This window comes from Crotalus tigris, unplaced genomic scaffold, assembly GCF_016545835.1.
Source record: "Crotalus tigris isolate CLP2741 ecotype Arizona unplaced genomic scaffold, ASM1654583v1 scf7180000018923.2277400, whole genome shotgun sequence".
Taxonomy (NCBI): domain Eukaryota; kingdom Metazoa; phylum Chordata; class Lepidosauria; order Squamata; family Viperidae; genus Crotalus; species Crotalus tigris.
The window spans coordinates 1910509-1930652 of record NW_024097276.1 but is presented as its reverse complement, the minus strand read 5'-3'; the positions used below and the strand labels follow the sequence as shown (position 1 = coordinate 1930652).

The window sequence follows — 20144 nt, the reverse complement described above, 5'->3', positions numbered from 1 at the left end:
TGATCTGCTGTGGATTACTTCAATTAAATAATGCCATCTATTGGTACCCCAGAAGTGTGCCATTTCAATTGCAGTGTCTGCCCTCAGGAATGTGAATTCCCCAAGATCTGGATAGCCTCCACTTTGCTGATATTTTAAAAGACTTGAAGACCTGGCTGTTCACCCAGATCTGGCTTTTTACCATAGGAAAAATAACCCCTATGGGAACCAGATTGATAAGCATAGTTCCCAGGCACCATTCTCAGGGTTTCAATTTCCTCTCAGGCTCTCAATCTCCTCCCCACCAGTGCAGAGATAAGACAGGCACATTCTTTCTTCTGTTGACACCTGTACCAGCCTCCCCCCTCCCAACAACAGAACAGCAAAGCCTCTTCCTCCCCACTCCCAGCAGAATGGCAGACCAGAACATAGAAGTAAAATCCATATATTAAATGAGGGTCTGACATGGTGCCCCCCTAAAAAATGGAAGATCCACCTGCAAGAGAGAGAAAATAAGAAAATGGGAAAAGAAAAATAAACAGTTAGGAGGGTTTATCAGGATAGTGTTCATGAAAGCGTTTAAGTAGCTTTGGGGCCCTAACATGTTTTTTGTGAACACATTCCTTCTGGGAAGCTGGAAAATCTTTCCAGGCTATCAAATATTGGACAACTCCATGATCTTTATGTGAGTCCAAGATTTCTTTAATCTCAAAGTGTTGTTCACCTTCCATCATAATGGGCTGTGGTGTAAGAGGTACTGTTGGCCTTAAAGATGAGGTTATCTCGGGCTTCAGCAAGCTAGAATGAAACACTGGATGAATCTGTCTTAAAATCTTAGGAAGTTCCAGTTCCACAGTAACTGGATTGATGATGTGTTTGATTGGGAAGGGACCTACAAATTTGGGTCCTAACTTCTTGGAAGATTGCAGTGATTGCAAAAACCTAGTTGATAAATAGATTTTGTCCCCAATATTAAAAGGTTTGGGTTCCCTTCTCTTTTTATCTGCTTGAGCTTTATAAGCATTCCTGGCTTCGTCTAGGGCTTTTCTGACTATTGGCCAGGTATTTTGCAACTGATTCATCCATTCCTTAAGGGAAAGGATGGGGGGCTCACTGGTAGGTAGTTGGGCATAGGGTTGAATACCTGTCCCATGAAAGGGGCTGTACCTTGTGCTGGAGTGAACAGCATTGTAATATGCCACTTTAGCAAAGGGCAAGAGATCAGCCCAATTGTCCTGCTGGTGATTGATAAAGCACCTAAGATACTGCTCTAGAACTGAGTTCCTTCATTCTGTCCACCCATTTATTTGAATCTATGACTAGAGCTCAAGCCTTGTTCTGTACCCAATAGGTCCAAAAAGGCCTTCCAGAACTTTGAAGTAAACTGTATACCCCTCTCTGAAATTATGTGCTCAGGGGCTTCATACAATCGGTAAATGTGTTGGGGAACATTTAAGTTAAGATTTTAGCAGTTGGGATCTTTTGGCGTGGAATGAAATGGACTTACTTGGAGAATAAGTCAGTTACAACCCGGATGACTGTATTTCCCGAACTCTCTGGCAGTTCCACAATAAAATCCATAGAAATCTCTCTCTCTGAAGGGCTCGCTGCAAAAGATCAGGGATTTTCCCTTGCCTCTGCTTCGCTGCAGCGCAAATCAGGCAGCTGGCCACATAACTTTCAATGTCTTTTTTCAAGTAAGAAGCCTAGTTGCTGGAGGTCTTCATCAAACTTCACCCCTAGAGGGACAGCTTTGCTTCCTCTGGTGGAGCTCTTCCTCTGGGGGCTGGTGGAGCATTCCCATGGGGGTCTCTGCAGCTGTTTCTATAGATCCTGCTGTGCCCACCACCGGTTCAGTTGTCTCTGACTCACCACCTATGCACTTGGGTTCCTCCAGCTGATCCTCCTTTTTGCTCCTGGATTTTGCCTGGATTTTATTTTAGGTCTTTTTTTAGTTTATATTTTATTAATTTTTATAGGGTTAGGGTTAGGGTTAGGGTTAGGGTTAGGGTTAGGGTTAGGGTTAGAGTAAGGGTTAGGGTTAGGGTTAGGGTTAGGGTTAGGGTTAGGGTTAGGGTTGGGGTAAGGGTTGCGGTTAGTTAAGGTTTTTTAAAATAACATTTTTAATATTTAGCAAACAGCATGTTGTCTGGGTTCATGTATTTAAAAAACAATAAGTAATAATTAATTTCTATATTATCATAATCAATATGTTAGTTAATCACTCAGAAGTCTTCTTCCTACTAGTATATATTCAGTGTTACATAGTACATATCATGTTCCTTTCTCTCTAACTCGTTTTTCTAGCCATTGATAAAAATTATCCCATGTTCTAAAGTATACTGAGTCTTTTTTCTCTTTTATCTTTAATGTCAATCTGTCCATTTCTGCACAATCTAAAATTTTCTTAATTAGTTCTTCTGTTGGTAAATTTTAATTTTTCCAATATTGGGCAAATACGATTCTTACTGCTGATAATACATGTAGAATTAAGTATATACAATCTTTCTCATAGTTTCCTCTTATTATGCCCAACAGAAATATTTCTGGCTTAAAATCTATATATTTTTAAGTCATTTTCTCCAACCAGATATGTATTTTTGACCATAGCTTTTAGCTTTAGGGCATAACCACCAGATATGGTAATAAGTACCTGGTTTTTGTTTACATTTCCAACACTTCTTTGATCTATTTTTAAACATTTTCGCTAATCTCACTGGTGTTAAATGCCATCTGTAAAATATTTTATATAAGTTTTCTTTTTAAGCCACCGCTTTCGTTAATTTAGCGTTTCTTTCCCAGCGTTTCTTTGCCAGTTTTCTAATTCTATATTATGTCCAAAGTTCTTTGCCCATATTATCATTATTTCTTTTACTTTTTCCTCTTCCATCTTTAAGCTTAACAAATATGTGTAGAGGTTCTTAATCAATTTTTCATCTGTTTTTAACAGTATCTGGTCAAACTCTGTTCTTTATAAAATCCCATTGTTTTAGCATCTTTTTCATATCTCGTTTAAATTTGCAGGTATGGCCACCATGATAAATCAATACCTTGTTCTTGTAAATCTTGTCTATCTTTCAGTTTCACTTCATTGTCCAAAATATCTTTATAGGTCACACCTTTCTCGTAGTTAATTAAATTTGGGTAAGTGAATTCTTTCATTGTTGAAAGCCATCCAAGTATTTTAATATAGAGTTTCGCTTTTATTTTTTCCCATTCTAAAAGAAGTGCATTTCTTATACAGTGATTTTGAAAGTATCTATGTATTTTATTCTTCCCATATCACAGAAAGGCATGCCATCCAAGTTGTAGGTCATGCCCCTCTAGGTATAATAGTCTTATGTCTAGCATTATCCACTCTTTTAGCCATGTTAGTATAGTTGCTTGGTAGTATAATGTCCAGTCCGGCAGTCCAAACCCTCCACTTTCTTTCACTTCTTGTAACATTTTCAGTCTAATTCTGGCTTTTTTTCCTTGCCAGATAAATTTCAGTATTGTTGTATTTAGTTCATCCCAAAAAAATTTCCCAGTATTATAAAAAGAGTATTTTTGGTAAGATATTCATTTTCACTGTTGCTATTCTGTTGTATTTTACCAAAAACTATATAAAAATATTAGAATTGGACTATCAAAATCTTTGTGTAATGGGAGACTTCAATGCAATAATAGATAGAACTTTGGACTATAAAAGCAATAAACAAGAGAAGAAAGGAAGAAATTTATTACCTAAAGCATTTTTGAAAATGGCAGAATTCTGTATTCAAGACTTACGGAGAGAAAAAAAAGTCCCAAAAACCTGCAATATACATTTTATTCAAATAGACATAAATCATGGTCTAGAATTGATATGATATAGACATCCTCAGAACGTCGCACAATGATAAAAGATATAGAGATAGAAACTAATATTTGGGCAGATCATAATCCAATAAAGGTGATTTGGAGAGCAAGAAAAAATTAAGATGGTCCTTGAACAAATCTATATTGAAAGAAAAAGAATTTATATAACTAGCGACAAAGGAAATGAACTTTTTTTTCAAAATAAATAAATGAATAAGAAAGAAAAGACATTGCTTCAAAATCTGTTGGACACAGCTAAAATATATTTCAGAGGGTTGGCTATAACCTACACAGCTAAAAAGAATAAAGAAATAAAACAACAGTTAAAGTTGAAGGAAGAATTTAGAAAATTAGAATTAGAACTACAAAAAGATCTACAAAAGAAAATACTTAAAAAGCAAATGGAAACTTCCGGTTCCGGTTCGCCGCGTCTGCGGTCCTCTTCACTGACCGATTTTCCTTCGCCGGTAGACCCCAAACGGGGTTAAAAGTTGCCCTGGAGGGGCAATTACTGATGAGGGAGCTTGCTGGTGACTGCGGGAGGGCGGCATCATCTCCTGCGGCTCCAGCTGACTCCTTAGGGCCAACGGAGTAAAGATCGTCCTGTAAGATGGCCGATCCTCTAGCTACACCAGATGAAAGTCACAAGAACATCTAAGCGTTAAGAACCACCGCGGATGATCCAGGTGAGACCCTTCCTTTTCCTCTCTTCACCCTATTTTTTCCTCTTTTTTTACCTGTAAAAAGCCTTCTTGGAACTACTTCCCTGCCCTAAGAGAGCGGCATTTGTCTGAATGGGAAGAAAAGTGTTGAACAAAAGAATAGAATAATTAACTTTATTGCCTATATTTTACTTTTAACTGGGGTCCTGAAAAAACCCTTTTATAGAGCTTTTTTCTATATATATATTAAAAAAGGAAAAATTGTTTTCTTGAAAGAATCTAACCCACTGAAGACATCTTTTTTTAACCAACAAGACAAAACAAAACAAAGCAAAACATAACACACATACACACACAATATATACTCCTGCTTTTTTTTACAGCAATTGCGTAACAGTAATCTATTATTTACATTTCCCCCCTTATTCTTCTTTAGAATATTTGTCCTTATAGCCCTGTTATTTCTTATTTACATTTTTCTTCCTTCATGTTCTACTTCTTACTAAGAATAATTCATATTATTATTATTATACATTATTATACACATATTTTCACTTTTGACCTTTCCATAGTTATTCTCCTCTATTATTTCTAGTCTCCAACCAGACATACAACTTGTTCCATGTTATATAATACTCTGTGTCTTCCTTTTCTTTTATCTCTTTTGTTAATTTGTCCATCTCAGCACAGTCCAGGATTTTTCTTATTACTCCACTGAAGACACCTTGTGGTGAAACTTAAATACTGCAATTGCCTGCATTTACTTGGAGATGAGGTTGGTCTGACCTTCAAACTGTTGTAAAAGGGAAAAGATTAAGAAGTTTGCAGCTGTTAGAAATTGTAGGGGTGGACATCAGTTAACCCTGATTAAATATAGCCTCATTAAAAGATAAAAGGACTGCTTCTAACTATTATTGAAATGGAAAAACCTTACTTACAACTAAACTGTAAACTTATATTGGAAAAAAATCATGAAGCCACTGAGCAAGTATGTGCCAAAATAAAAGAGATTACTACAGAAATAAGAGTCAGAATCCTCATTATAAATCTTCAAACTGACTTTCAGACTTTAACTGACTACCCTATAAGCCAAAATACATCAGAAGAGGAATTAACCTATATTAATGAGGAATCTATATTACTTATAAGCATCCTATTGAGACTTCTGAGGACCAAAAGGTAACTTCAACCAAAATATACACAACTCCAAAAACAACAGGAATTGATGTACAAACACGACTTATTGAGAACGATAATAACTTCAATAACCAACCATTAACCATAAAACTGGATACAACTGAATATTTTATCCAACTGAACCAAACATTGGATGAACTTTTAAAGCAACAAGGATCTATCTACAATGGATTTAGGTGTCTAAAACAGAGGATGGGATGTTTTCCATTGACCCAAATGACATCACAAGGAATAAAGGGAGATCTATCTGCTGAAATAGACGCTCTGTTATGGAAGCCGGTTTGGCACAAAAAGAAAACTAGAATAAGACTGAAAAAAGAGATTTAAAACTACATGTAATGGGTCAAAAAGGTTTTGTAGACACGGATTGATTCAAGTTTTAAGATTTAGAATTAGAAGTGAGAGAATTTGTAACTAGTAGAATATATATTTGAAATAGAATAAGAATGTACTTTCTGAAATAAGATGTTTATTTTACTTATGAAAACTATTTTATAATGGAACAAGAATAAGAAATTGGAAGAGGCTTTAGAGAGTTGGATTGATTTAACAACTAATTGAGTATGTCAAGGTAGTAAGATGATACTTTGTGTAATATTATGTATCTTTTAGATATGATAATTATTTGGATGAGAGTTAAATTCTATTTAATGGACACAAAGGATTTTGTGTTTTGTTTTGTTTTGTTTTGATATAGAAATAGATTGATAGATAGATTATATATAGAGAGAGTAATGTTTTTCTATTTTAACCAGGATAATTATTATGTACTGGAAGAAGATATAAGAGAGATTTGTGATAAAATTAATGATTCATTAGAATAAAAATCAGAATACATTTGGAAATATTTGAATGCTATTGCTATTTTAGAAGGGATACCCGAAGTGTTATCGATATGTTTAATTAAGATTAAATTGGATTATGGTAATTGTAAATTTGTAAAGCTTAAAAACAGGATTTGGATTTATATAAACGTAATCTAGAAATGGACCACTTTAAATATGCTGTACTATTTGAGGGAAATAGAGAGGGAACGTTTAATGTATTAATGTGAGTTATATATACATGACATTGTTTTTTGATGATTGATTACCCCATCACCATGGTGTTCCTAGAGCACCTTGTTGTAAAACTTAAAAAAACCAATAAAACTTGTTTAATAAAAAAAAAGCAAATGGAGATAATAAAACATAAACTAAACCTAGTAGAGGCAGAAATAATGGCTCAACAGATTAAAAGGGCCAAACAGAACTTTTTTGCAAATGCCAATAAGCCGGGGAGATGGTTAACATATAGACTGAAAAAAGAAAAAGAGAAAAAACTGATAAATAAGTTGCAAGATCCAAAAGATGAATTACAGTTTCAAAATGACACAATTAAAAAAAACTGTTAAAAGACTTTTACAAGATACCTTACAACACAGAAGAAATTTCAAAGGAAAAACACAGCAGTACTTAAAAAAAACAGAGTTACCAAAAATTCCAGAGAATATTCAAAACATATTAAATGGAAAAATATCAATGATGGAGATAACAGAGGCCATAAAAAGGTAAAAAATGACAAGACCCTAGGCCCAGATGGATTACCTGCAGAGCTCTACAAATCATTACAAGATATACTAAGCCCAATATTGTAAGGACTGTGTAATGAAATACTTTTGGAGGCTAAAATACCAAATACATGGACTGAAGCTAACATCACTTTAATACTCAAAGAAGATTCTGATTTGACACAAATAAAAAATTACAGACCAATATCATTATTAAATGTAGATTATAAAATTTTTGCCTCAATAACAGCAGAAAGACTAAATAAATTTCTGACCAAATTTATACATACAGACCAAAATGGTTTTCTACCTAAAAAACAGATTAAAAAATAACTTAAGAATGATCCTATTCATCCAGGGAAACAGATGGCTCTAATGCAGTGGTTCTCAACCTTTCTAATGCCACGACCCCTTAATACAGTTCCTCATGTTGTAGTGACACCCAACCACAAAATTATTTTCGTTGTTATTTCATAACTGTAATTTTGCTAATTTTATGAATCGTAATGTAAATATCTGATATGCAGGGTGTATTTTCATTGTTACAAACTGAACATAATTAAAGCATAGTGACTAATCACAAAAACAATATAGCAATGCTCAATGGAGAAGCTTACTCTTCCTTGCTCAAAAATGTTGGGAGGGAGGGAAGGGGAAGGAAGGAAGGAAGATTGAAGGGGAAAGGAAGGAGATGGAGAAGGAAGGAGATTGAAGGGGGAAGGAAAGAAGGAAGGAAGGAAAGAAGGAAGGAAGGAAGGAAGGAAGGAAGGAAGGAAGGAAGGAAGGAAGGAAGGAAGGAAGGAGAGAGAGATTGAAGGGGAAGGGATGGAGATGGAGGTAGAAGAAAGGAAGGAAGGAAGATTGAAGGGGAAAGGAAGGACATGGAGAAGAAAGGAGATTGAAGGGGGAAGGAAGGAAGGAAGGAAGGAAGGAAGGAAGGAAGGAAGGAAGGAAGGAAGGAAGGAAGGAAGGAGAGACTGAAGGGGAAGGGATGGAGATGGAAGAAAGGAAAGAAGGAAGATTGAAGGGGAAAGGAAGGAGATGTAGAAGGAAGGCGATTGAAGGGGAAAGGAAGGAGATGGAGAAGGAAGGAGATTGAAGGGGGGAGGCGCTGCCAAGGATGCACAAGCAGCTCCGCACAATTGCCCGGGGAGAGCAATTGGTGGAGAGCCAAGTGGCGGCACCTTTGGAGCCTTGGAAGTCGCGTGGAGGATCTACGTGCCTTGGAGCCACTGGCCGCCCTCTCACACCTGCCAACCTGGAGCCCCAATCCTCATCCCAGCACCTCTTGCCCTCTCCCAGCCACCCCCCCGGGACCTCCAGCCATCGCAGCCCATCGCACGCTAGAGGAATGCAGCTGGAACACCAGCTCCCGCTCGGAAGGCACCGCTTCTCCCCTCCTGGCTGGCCTCTGACGCACATGCAGGCATCGCTGCCGCCTCGCCCTCTTTCCTGCCCCCTGGCTGCTTCTGAGGCCTGGAGCCTGGCAAGCTGGGAAGGAGCCGCTTCTGCCCGGCAGCCTCATGGCCACGCCAGGCACCAAAGGGCCAAGGCGGCCTTCGTCAGTGAGGGAGGCGGGCTGGGTAGCACAGGGGAGATGGCGCGGTGTGGAGGGCGGCTGGGGGCAGAGCGCAGCCGGGCAACCAGGAGGCATGGAGACTGGCTCGGTGCCGCAGCTCAGCTCAGCTGGCAGCGGCAGCAGCGGTTTTCTCGCCCTTCTTCTCTCCTTCCTGAAGGAGCGGGAGCCCGGAGGATGAGGGGTGCCTGGGGGGAGCAGCTGGGCTGGTGGAGGGGCTGGCGGGCCACATGGCACCAGCCCCCACCGTGGTTCCATTGATGGACGGAGGACCAGGCTGTACAGCGCAGAGCGGCTGAGACGGCAGCAGCGGCGGCCACTGCTGCATCATTAGGGGTCCCCGCCACCCCCACGCTGCCCTGCCTGGTCCTCCATCCATCAATGGTGCCATGATGGGGGCTGTGGCCCACCAGCCTGGCTGCTCCCCCCCAGGCACCCCTCTTCCTCCCAGGGCCCGCCCGAGCTGCCTTAGAGGCAGCAGGAGGAAGAAGTAGAGGAGAAGAGCAAGAAAACCACTGCCACTGTCCCTGCCACCCCCCCGCTGCCCGGCCTCGCTCTCCGCCTATCCGATAAAGCCGTGGTGGGGGCTCATCCAGCCTCGTCCAGCCTGGCTGCTCCCCCCCCAGGCACCCCTCTTGCCCCGGTGCCTGCCCAAGCTGCCTTGAGGGCAGTAGCAGGAAGAAGAGGAGGAGGAAGAGGATGGCAAGGAAGCTGCCGCCAGCACTGGGCCCCAGAAGGCGGCTCTCCTCTCCTACCTTTGCTGAATCTCCTTCTTCCTTCCCGGCAGCCTGGACTCCGGCGCGCCTTCCTGGCCAGCGGGTCCAATGGTCAGGCTGGTAGGGATTACAGGGACTGGTCTCCCTTGGGCCGCAGCTTTCAGGAGGGCTGGCCCGCTCAGCAGAGCCTCCAGCAGGCTGCTCCCAACCGGGATCCCAGGATATCCCCCGGGCAGCTCCAAGGCCACGAGGCTCTGACTGTGCTTCTCCCAGGGGGTGGGGCACCTGGGCGCAGGGCCAATCAGGAGCCCTGCAGGAGGTAAGTCCGCCTGAGAGAGAGAGAGAAGGGTAGCGAAAGTGCCTCTCTGTCTCTCTGTCTCTGCAAATGGTGGAGGAGGCCATGCGGAGACAGATGTGAAGCGGTGTCTCAGTTCCTAAGACCATCGGAAATACGTGTTTTCTGATGGTCTTAGGTGACCCTTGTGAAATGGTTGTTTGACCCCAAAAGGGGTCGCAACCCACAGGTTGACAACCGCTGCTCTAATGTTTCTAGATGCACAGAAAGCATTTGACAACGTAAACTAGAAATTTATGTTCCAGCAATTAGAGGAAATGGATTTTGGAAAACACTTTATAAATGTAATTTAAACAATTTATCATAAACAAACAGCCAAAGTAATTGTAAATGGAGATTTTACAGAAAACTTTGACATTAAAAAAGGCACAAGACAGGGATGTCCACTATCTCCACCATTATTTATATTAACACTGGAAGTATTGAATAGAAACTCTCTGACTGTGAAAGAGGCTTTTCATTAAGAACAGGGTTACTTATTGTAATGTGGAAATTCTCCCTTTCCTGACTCTCCTGAGTTATCCCATCTGGATTACAAAATTCTGTGACAACTAGAGAGAGGTATGAGCAGAGAGATATAGAAGATTCAAACTCTTTATGTTTGCTGGAGTTTGGCAGCTTAGATTGCGTTGCCCAAATGTACATTGCACATACATCTTTTATTATTCTAGGTTATCCTGTCATAGAAAATAGAAGTTAGAAGTGCAAACCTAAGACATTAGCCCTTACATACATCTTAATCCTTAGCAGCTGTAGCTAAGGGTAGTTTACCAGGATTGTACAGAAGGACCTGAATGCTTCAAACTGAAAACAATGACTAGTAGCCTATTAGCTGTAACCCACAATCTCATGCAAGCCACAGCTCCATTTTTGCAGTTCTTGAACTTTTCAAGACTATATCAGCAAAATTCATCAAGAGATTGTCAATGTTTAGTGATACTTTTGTTGTTATTGCTAAGTTTTTTGTAAAAGTAAAGCTTCTTATATAAAAGATCAAAACTCCCAAAATACCATCTAAGAAGCACTGAATTTTCTTTCTTTTCCTGGCCAGTGGTATTATTTATCACTGCCATGCCTCCTGCAGACTTACAAAATAATATTTAATAATGCATCCCCTAGCCACAAAAAACTTGCCTGTCTCTATTTTATATCATCAAATCTCAGGGACAATAAATACAATTCACTTAGGAAACCTAGTAAGATAGTTGGTCATTCGAAATTGATTTATGTACTATTCTACAAATATGGTGAGATTGAATCTCCCATGAAAGCCACATATTTTAAAGGCAACTTCTATTTATAATGGGGAAAGAAAAAAAACATCAGGAAAAGTCCTGCCAACCTTTCAATTACTTTTAACTACTCCTTCACAGTAAGAGGACAAAGGTAAAGGTAAGAAGAACTATTATTCTCCTAGTATCAAACACACCTTTGCTTACTGATTCCTAACACGGAAGTTTTACCAGGAACAGGATCCTACTTCTTTTTTCATGCCACCTGAGCTGAGTGACTGCCAATTACAGTATAAGCAGTGAAGTCTATTGCAACACAGAAGTCTTGGAGGCTGTTTCAGAAGTACTGAATATCTTTTATAAAGGTTCATGTCCAACCACAAAATATTCCTTTGTGTTCACAAGCATTCCCATTTCAGCTTTACTAACTGATGCTGATCCACAGGCAATCAATATAATAAATTTTCCTCACTTGGTGTTTTGCAGATACAATATACTGAGCTACCATATAGGGTAGAAGTGATAGAAGTTGTCATCCACAGCCACGAAAGACTTCAGATTGGGGAAAGCTATATTAAAACTTTTCTTCTTCTTCTTCTTCTTCTTCTTCTTCTTCTTCTTCTTCTTCTTCTTCTTCTTCTTCTTCTTCTTCTTCTTCTTCTTCTTCTTCTTCTTCTTCTTCTTCTTCTTCTTCTTCTTCTTCTTCTTCTTCTTCTTCTTCTTCTTCTTCTTCTTCTGCCATATCCGTTATCGGACGTTGGCAATCATGTTGGCGATCCTGTTTTTATCAGCAGCCGCACAAAAAAGTGCTGCTGAGTTTTGTCCAAAACAGTCCCTTAGATTTTGAAGCCACAATATTCTTCTTCTGCCTGGACCTTGTTTGCCTTCAATCTTTCCCTGGAGGATTAAATGGAGTATGCAGTGTTTTATTGGGTGTCGCATCACATGTCTGAAATATTCTAATTTTTGTTTTTTAATTGTTTTGATGATTTCCTTTGGCTTTCCAAGGCAGCTTATCATCTCATTTCTGATCTTGTCAACCCAGTTTATATGCAACAGCCTGTAAATCCACATTTCAGATGCTTCTAGTCTCTTCAGGTGGCCTTCTGTCAGAGACCAACTCTCTAATCCATAGAGCAGGATAGAAAAAATATAGCATCTGACAAGCCTGATTTTCAGTCTTAGGCTTATGTCGTGACTGCAGAAGACCTTTTTCATTTTGAAGAATGCTGTTCAAGCTTTTTCTATCGTTGTCTTTACTTCAAAGGTCATGTCCCAGCTTTTATGTAAATTGGAACCGAGGTGTATGATCCTTTCAACTTTTTCTAGTGGTATTCCTTCTGAATTTATTGGTGGTAAATTAATAGATTGTTTGCTGATGACCATGATCTTGGTTTTTGAAAACTAGTTTTTAAAACTAGCAGGAATATTTTGAGATGGGTGTAGGGGAGGAAAGGTAAGTGAGTGAGTTCCTTCAGTAGAACTCTGAGACCTAGAAGAAGCAGGGCAGGTCACAAATTTTTTCAGAAGGAGAGAAAATGAATTCTGAGTAATGATTATGAACAAACTTTGGGAGTGAAGATTATAAATTAAATGGTATTCAAATTGCTAGAAAAAGATGAAGAAGAAAATTGCTTTCATGATCTGCTTATGGGTTACCAATGGCACCAACTTGATTGCGATAGAAAAAAAATTGAATGTTCAATTTAAAGTTTAACATGACAGAAAAAATTATTATGCATGAAGACTCATCACATTCATTAATTTGATTTATGATCATTTTAAATTAATTTTGCCTTGGCCCTATTCATTTCTTTGCGTTATTCTTTTCTTTTCAGAAAGAAAATCTGTTTAATTAATGTGGCTTTTAACCTGAAACTTGTTTCTGTCTCTAAGTTTAAATAAATCTACAGTGAGTGGCTTTTGATACCATATTTGCATTGCAAAAACAGGGCAGTTACAAGATGATAACAAGGAGTTGTCTTTATGGCCATGTCTTGTCATCTGCATTTTTCATGCCAAGTCTGTTAGCCCTATGATTTATAGAGAAGTATATCTGTAGGTCTAGGGTTGCCTATACAGTAGATTGATCTACCAGGATATTTCTATATTTAACTAAGATCTAATAGGATATTCTGATAGTTCAGATTTAGGACTATTAAGGTCATTTCACTGTAAGTTTAAAGCAACTTTATCCAGTCTGGTGCCTTCCAGTGCTTCTGAGACAGATTAACTTAGAATTTTAGGAATTGTTCAATATTTCTGGAGGAATACTGAAAAGGCAGTTTTAAAGAAGTAAAAGAATATAAAATAGGTTAATGCACAACTAGCTGTATTTGACATACCCACAAGGAAACAAATGAAGGTAGCCATTAAATGGAAGTTCTAGCATTTTAGATAAAAGAAAGTCCTAGTGCAATGATGGCGAACCTTTTAGAGGCCGAGTGCCCAAAAACCACCCTACCCCCTGCCGCCCCCACTCACACCCCGCCTGCCTGCAGGGCCACCCACCACCTCCACTGCTTGCCACAGCAGATCGCCCAGATGACCCTGCAGTGCCATGGGGGCTACGCCCTCTGCCCGCGCCCTGCAGCAGCATCTGCACATGAAGGGCATGAAGGCAGAGTCTTATCCCTGCTGCCTGGCTGCCATGTTCTTGGCTGCACTACTCCAGGCAGGCTGAGCCTGGTGTGACTCTCCTCCAGGGCGCTGCTGGTGAGGAGGGGGCTGTGGGAGGAGGCGGGGCTGGGGCAATGACGCACATGCCCACAGAGAGGGCTCCGAGTGCCATCTCTGGCACGCATGCCATAGATTTGCCACTACTGTCCTAGTGGTTACTGGGATCCATGAAATTGTAACAATTTCCTGTGCAAATTATGGGGAAAGGAAATGAGTTACCAGGCTTTCATATTTTTTGAAGTTCAGCAGGAAAAACATATTATATTATTAAAATATCAGCAGGCAACTCTTGATGTTGAACAAGAGAAGTTACAAGTGCTGAATGAAAAGAAAGCACTACCAGGAAGAAAAATAAAATGGACAGTGGCTGCTGAAGTTACCTTAAATTATGTCTCACAGAGGCTTCCACTGGTATCTCTTTTTGTCCCTGTCTTCTTTGTGGAAGATTATTTTTGGAGAAGAGAATATTGCAGATATTTTCAGAACAGAAATATATTGCCATGGTTGTGCCATCATTATTTACACATTTCTTAGCACAGTCTTCCTAAGAAAGATAGTCAATACAATATATCTGCAGGAAGTTCAGGAAGAAGACCTTTTTCTTCACAGCTTAGAAGCAGTAATCAGAAATTTATACAAAATAGCACCAGTATAAAATCTATTTTTGTTTATGCTAGCTTGCTAAAAAAAGAATGTATGAGAAAAATTCTGAATGATCAAAAGTGCTGTACAAATGCAACAATAGTAATCAGAAACAATAGAAAAGAATATTTGTAGCTTAGGCTTAAACTGTAGAGTTCAAACTGATGCACAGATGATGCAAGTAATGAAATGTCTGCAAGCAAACAACCAAGCTCAGAGAATACCTAGGACTTCGCAATAATCGGTAAATAGGATCCAGCTATCTTGAGGCTCAAATTGTTGAGCATAAGGAAAAGAAAATAATTGTTGTAAGTTATATGCCATGCTAATCAAAGCTAATCAAACCAAGCTTGAAGAACCTTGTTTACCATGTCATCAATAGCACTCTGGCAAATACATAGTTACAACTAGCTTTTTCCATAATTTATTGAAATACTTGATATATATTGCATCAGTTATCTTTACACCATTTTCTAAGGTAGTAATTATATTTTGGGTTGTGGGGATCATGAGCAAATGGAGGGAAGTGGCAAGGATCACACTTGCTTCCATTCTATCTAAATGTGGACTATATTCATCAAGCAGCTGTTTGCTGGTTCCGATAGATGAAACCATTCAAAGGAACTTCAAGGCAAAGATTTTTTCTTTAAAGAACATTTTATCAGGAAACAAAATATCGGCACTTACATAGTTGAACCCAAGACTAAAGTTCCCTTCCCTCTGATACAATGTAACAAGTTGCAATTCCCACCCAGAAAGGCTGTCATAAATCACATTCACCAATTAATCTAAAAGGAGGGCTCTCCTCCCAACTTTTCAGCCCACCAAAACTTTATCTAGAATTGACCTTGAAGCTCACCCAGCTGCAATTATTTAGGCTAACTGAAAATGCTCAAGCATTCCTCCCTTCCCCCCTTCTACATCTGAGAATCCCAAACAACAGAAAAAGCACAAGGAAAACAAAAGGTAAAATGGCTGCAATTTCTTAATTGTCCCAGCGTTGACATCCAGCCCCCCTTAACAGAAAGGAGAAGTCCTGCAAATGTGATGTTGTTAAGTGCAAGGACTGGTTGTAGGTTACTTTTTTCACTGCTATTGTGGTTTCAAACAGTGGCTAAATGAATGGTTGTAAATCAAGGACAACCTGTAATAGTTTATCTTTTTGTAAGTTGAGGAAAGGGCATACATGCTTTATTTTAAAAAAAACCTCCCAAAAAAGATATTTTCCACTGCCTAATATTAAGTGAATATCATTTTCAAAGAACCATGTTGTATTTGAAACCACAAAATAGTTCAGAATCAGAATCAGAATTGAGCTGGAAAGGACCTTAGAGTTCTTCTAGTCCAGCCCCCTGCTTAAGCAAGAGATCTTATACAGTCTCTTCTTTAAAACCTCCAGTGATGAAGCATCCACAACTTCTGATGGCAAGCTGTTCCAATTAGTTAATTGTCCTCACTGTTAGGAAGTTTCTCCTTAATTCCAGGTTGCTTCTCTCTTTGTTTAGTTTCCAACCATTGTTTCTTGTCCTTCCCTCTAGTGCTTTAGAAAATAAGTTGACCATCCTCCTCTTTGTGGCATCCTCTCAAATACTGGAACACTGCTATCATGTCCCCCCCTAGTCCTTCTTTTCTCTAGACTGGCCATACCCAAATCCTGCAACTGTTCTTCATATGTTTTAGTCTCCAGGACTTTAATCATCTTAGTTGCTCTTCTTTTTAGTTTGGTCTTTTCTCTATTTATTTTCAGACCTGTCACTTCTCCAAATTCTTCTATCTTTTTCATAAGCTTAAGGCTTGTCTCAAGCGGTTCTTCTAGTATAAAGACCAGATCATCGGCAAATGCTTGTAATTTGTATTTTTTATCTTTTATCTCCAATCCTTTAATTTCTGTGTCTTGACTAATGTTTCTGTTTAATACCTCCAGTGTTAGTATAAATAATAATGGGGATAATGGACATCCTTGTCTCGTGCCTTTTTTAATATTGAAGTTTTCTGTAAAATCTCTATTTAGAATTACTTTAGCTATTTGTCTATAATAAATTGTTTTGATTATATTTATGAAGTTTTCTCCAAAATCCATTTAATCTAATTGTTGAATCATAAATTGCCAATTTATGTTGTCAAAAGCCTTCTGTGCATCTAGAAATATTAACGCCATCTGCTTCCCTGGGTGGATTTCATAGTATTCCAAAATGTCTAAGATCATTCTTAAGTTATTTTTTGTTTGTCTTTTAGGTAGGATTCCGTTTTGGTCTGTATGTATAAATTCAAAAATTTCTTTAATCTTTCTGCTATTATTGAGGCAAAAAATTTGTAATCCACATTTAATAGAGATATTGGTCTATAATTCTTTATTTGTGTCAGGTCTGAGTCTTCTTTAGGTATTAAAGTGATGTTAGATTCTGTCCATGTATTTGGTATTTTAGCCTCTAAAAATACTTCATTACACAGTTCTTTCATTATTGGACTTAGTGTGTCTTGTAGACATTTATAAAGCTCAGCAGGTAACCTGTCTGGACCTGGAATCTTATTAATTTTTTTTGTCTTTTTATAGCCTCTGTCACCTCCATCGCTGATATTTTTTCATTTAAAATGTTCTGTATATTTTCTGGGTTTTTTGGTAAATCCACTCTTTTATATATATTGCTTTCTTGAGAAGTTTCCTCTGTATCATAAAGTATCTCATAAAAGTCTTTGATTATTTTTTTAATTATATCATTTTGGAACTGTAAATTTTGAATCTTGCAGTTTATTTATCAATTTTTTTTCTCTCTTTCTTTTTTCAGTTTGTATGCTAGTCACCTCCCTGGTTTATTAGCATTTTCAAAAAATTCTGTTTGACCCTTTTAATTTGTTGCACCATTTTTTGGTCTCTGCTAGGTTTATTTTATGTTTTATTATTTCCATTTGTTTTTTAAGTATTTTCTTTTGTGGATCTATTTGTAGTTCTGATTCTAATTTCATAAATTCTTCCTTTAACTTTAATTGTTGTTGTTTTTTTTGTTTATTCTTTTTTGCCATGTAGATTGTAGTCAACCCTCTGAAATATGCTTTAGGTGTGTCCCATACATTTTGAAGCGATGTCTCTTTTTAAAATTTATTTTTAAAAAAGAATTCCATTTCCTTTGTTGCTATTTGTATAAATTCTTTCTCTTTCAATAAGGATTTGTTCTTATTGAATTTTCATCTTTGTTTGTTTGTTCATCTTAATTTTTTTCTTGGTTCCTCTCCAAGTCATCTTTATTGGGTTGTGATCTGCCCATATATTTGGTTCTATCTCGATCTCTTGTATAATCATGCTTATTTCAGGAGATAGCCATATCATATCAGTTCTGGACCATGATTTGTGTCGGTTTGAATAAAATGTATATTGTGTTTTTTGGGGGGGTTCTTTTCTCTCCATATGTCCTGAATACAGATTTCTTCTGCCATTTTAAAGAAAGTTTTAGGTAGTATATTCTTTCCTTTTTTCCTTATTTTACTACTTTTGTAGTCCAGTGTTCCGTCTACTATTGCATTAAAGTCTTCCATTAGACAAATGTTTTGTTATTCCAGTTCCACTATTTTTATGTTGTTTTTGATAGAATTCTTTTCTTAATATGTGTTTCTTGGAGACAGATTATGTCCATTTTTAATCTTTGTAATTGTGTAAAAAAAAATTATTTTTGTAGGGGAGTTCAATCCATTTATATTTATTGAAAGAATCCCATTTTCCTTCTCCATTTCCTTCAATTATATTAGGTCTTAATCTTCTAGTTGTTCTTATCTGTTCTTTTGCTCTTACCCCTTTTTAAGTATTTTTATTTTCAGTTTTTTCTTCCTCCCTTGGCTTGGCTGCTCCTTCTGTTACTGTTTCTTCCTATCTCTTGTTTCTCTCTGTGTATGAAATTCCAGACTTTCCCCTTCCATAAACACTTTATGGTCATCATAAAACTCCAGTGCCTTAAGTGGTATGTCCAGTCTGTATCTTTTCACATCCCAGTTAATTAGGATCCCTTCTGGAATCAGCCATCTAAAATTCACTCCTTTTTAAATTAATTTTCTAATTAAATGTTGATATTCTCTTCATGTGTCTCTTATTCTCCTGGGAATCTGCTTCAGGACTACAATTTCTTTTTTTATATATATATATTGCAGAGAGTCATCTCTCACTCTTCTCAGAATCTCATCCATTATAGATCTTTTAATGAATCTAACATGTACTTCTCTAGGGACTTTATTTCTTCGCACATAGCTTGAATTGACTAAAAATATCTAGTCTAACTTTCCTTCCATTTCCTGTTTCCCAATTTCCAGTGCTTCAGCCAATAGCTCCGTTATCAGATCTGTGAGAGCCTCTTCCTTATCCTCTATTAAGTTTTGGAATCTTAGGAAGTAAGACGCCTTTTCCATTTCCATGACTGCCATTGAATCGTCCAATTCTCTGTTGATCTGCATCAGCTTCTGGTTGTCATCTTTTAGTTCTTCCAACTTTTGGTCAGTCTCTACTGACTTGTCTTCTACTTTTTGAATTCTTTATTCATTTTTTGTGACCATCTGTTTAAAGTTTTCTCACTTTATCAAGGTTATCTTTCGTCTTCTAATGATTTTTCCTTGTTATCTTCCTTATGGGAGGAAATTGAATCGCTTGCATCTCCTTATGGAACTTATTATCTTTTTCTTGTTGAAGCATTGCTTCAATTGATCTCTGATACACTGGGCTTGCAGAGGTGGAAGATGGAGCTGAGGATGCTTTCTTACTAATTTTGATTAAATTTGGAACACTCATTTTATTTCTACTCCCTAAATCTTTTATCAAAATCTAATGCTTTTTCCCAATACCTGCCTTAAACCAAACCATTAGTATTATGTTCAACACAATATATCTTTTAAAATTATCTTAAACAACTCTTGTAGTTCTTATCTGTAGTCTCTAACCCAATAGGCTCAGCAAAAAAGGTAAGAGCAAAAAAAAGGAAAACAATTAATTAAAAAAAGTTTATAATCCACTTCTGTAGGTAGGACTCACTTCCAAGGATGATTGTTCAGAGTCCAAAATTGTCCCTCAGTCAAAATTTGTAATCCACCAAGACCTACCATTTGAAGTTGATAGTCCATAGGCCTTCTCCAAGGAGTATTTCCACTATTTCAGTTTCCACTTTTTTCCTTTTTTGAAGATGGCAATTTCATCAGCTCTTTTCCAGTCCTCTGGTAGTTCCCCAGTGCTCCAGGATCATTGAAAGATATAGTTCAGTGCTTCTGAGATCATATCTGCAAGTTCCTTCAGCACCTTAGGATGTAATCCATATGGTCCTACTGATTTGAACTCATCTAGGGTGGACAGGTGCTCACTTACCATTTTCTTGCCCATCTTAACTTGTGTTTCTAATCCGTTTTTTATGGTACTGTTTTTGATAGGTTGGACTGTTTTTTCCCTTTCTGTAAAGACGGATGCAAAAAACAAGTTATGTAGTTCTGCTTTCTCCCTGTTACTTGTCATCTTCTTGCCACTTTTTCCCACTAATGAACCAATCATTTCCTTAACTTTTTTCTTGTTTTTTACATATTGAAAGAAGCTTTTTTATTATTTTTAATTTTTATCGCAAGCCTTAGTTCATTTTGAGCCTTAGCTTTCCTCACTTCATCTTTGCAGGCTGGGGCTATTTGCTGATATTCTGTATTAGTTATGTGCCCCTCTTTCCACTTGTTATACTTGTCCTTTTTATCTTTCAATTTAT

The 20144-nt window shown here is 38.0% G+C and overlaps 1 protein-coding gene across 1 annotated transcript in view; it reads right to left on the bottom strand.

Moving 5' to 3' along the window:
• Positions 1 to 521: 521 nt before the first annotated feature.
• The window catches only part of LOC120314411 (delta and Notch-like epidermal growth factor-related receptor), a 153446-nt gene continuing 133823 nt past the window's right edge, over positions 522 to 20144 (bottom strand). The window contains exons 9-11 of the mRNA XM_039357474.1: positions 4332 to 4445; positions 3030 to 3197; positions 522 to 1180 (exon numbers count right to left, since the gene is read on the bottom strand). Coding sequence (XP_039213408.1) covers positions 522 to 1180; positions 3030 to 3197; positions 4332 to 4445 — 941 coding nt within the window. The remainder of the gene's footprint in view (positions 1181 to 3029; positions 3198 to 4331; positions 4446 to 20144) is intronic.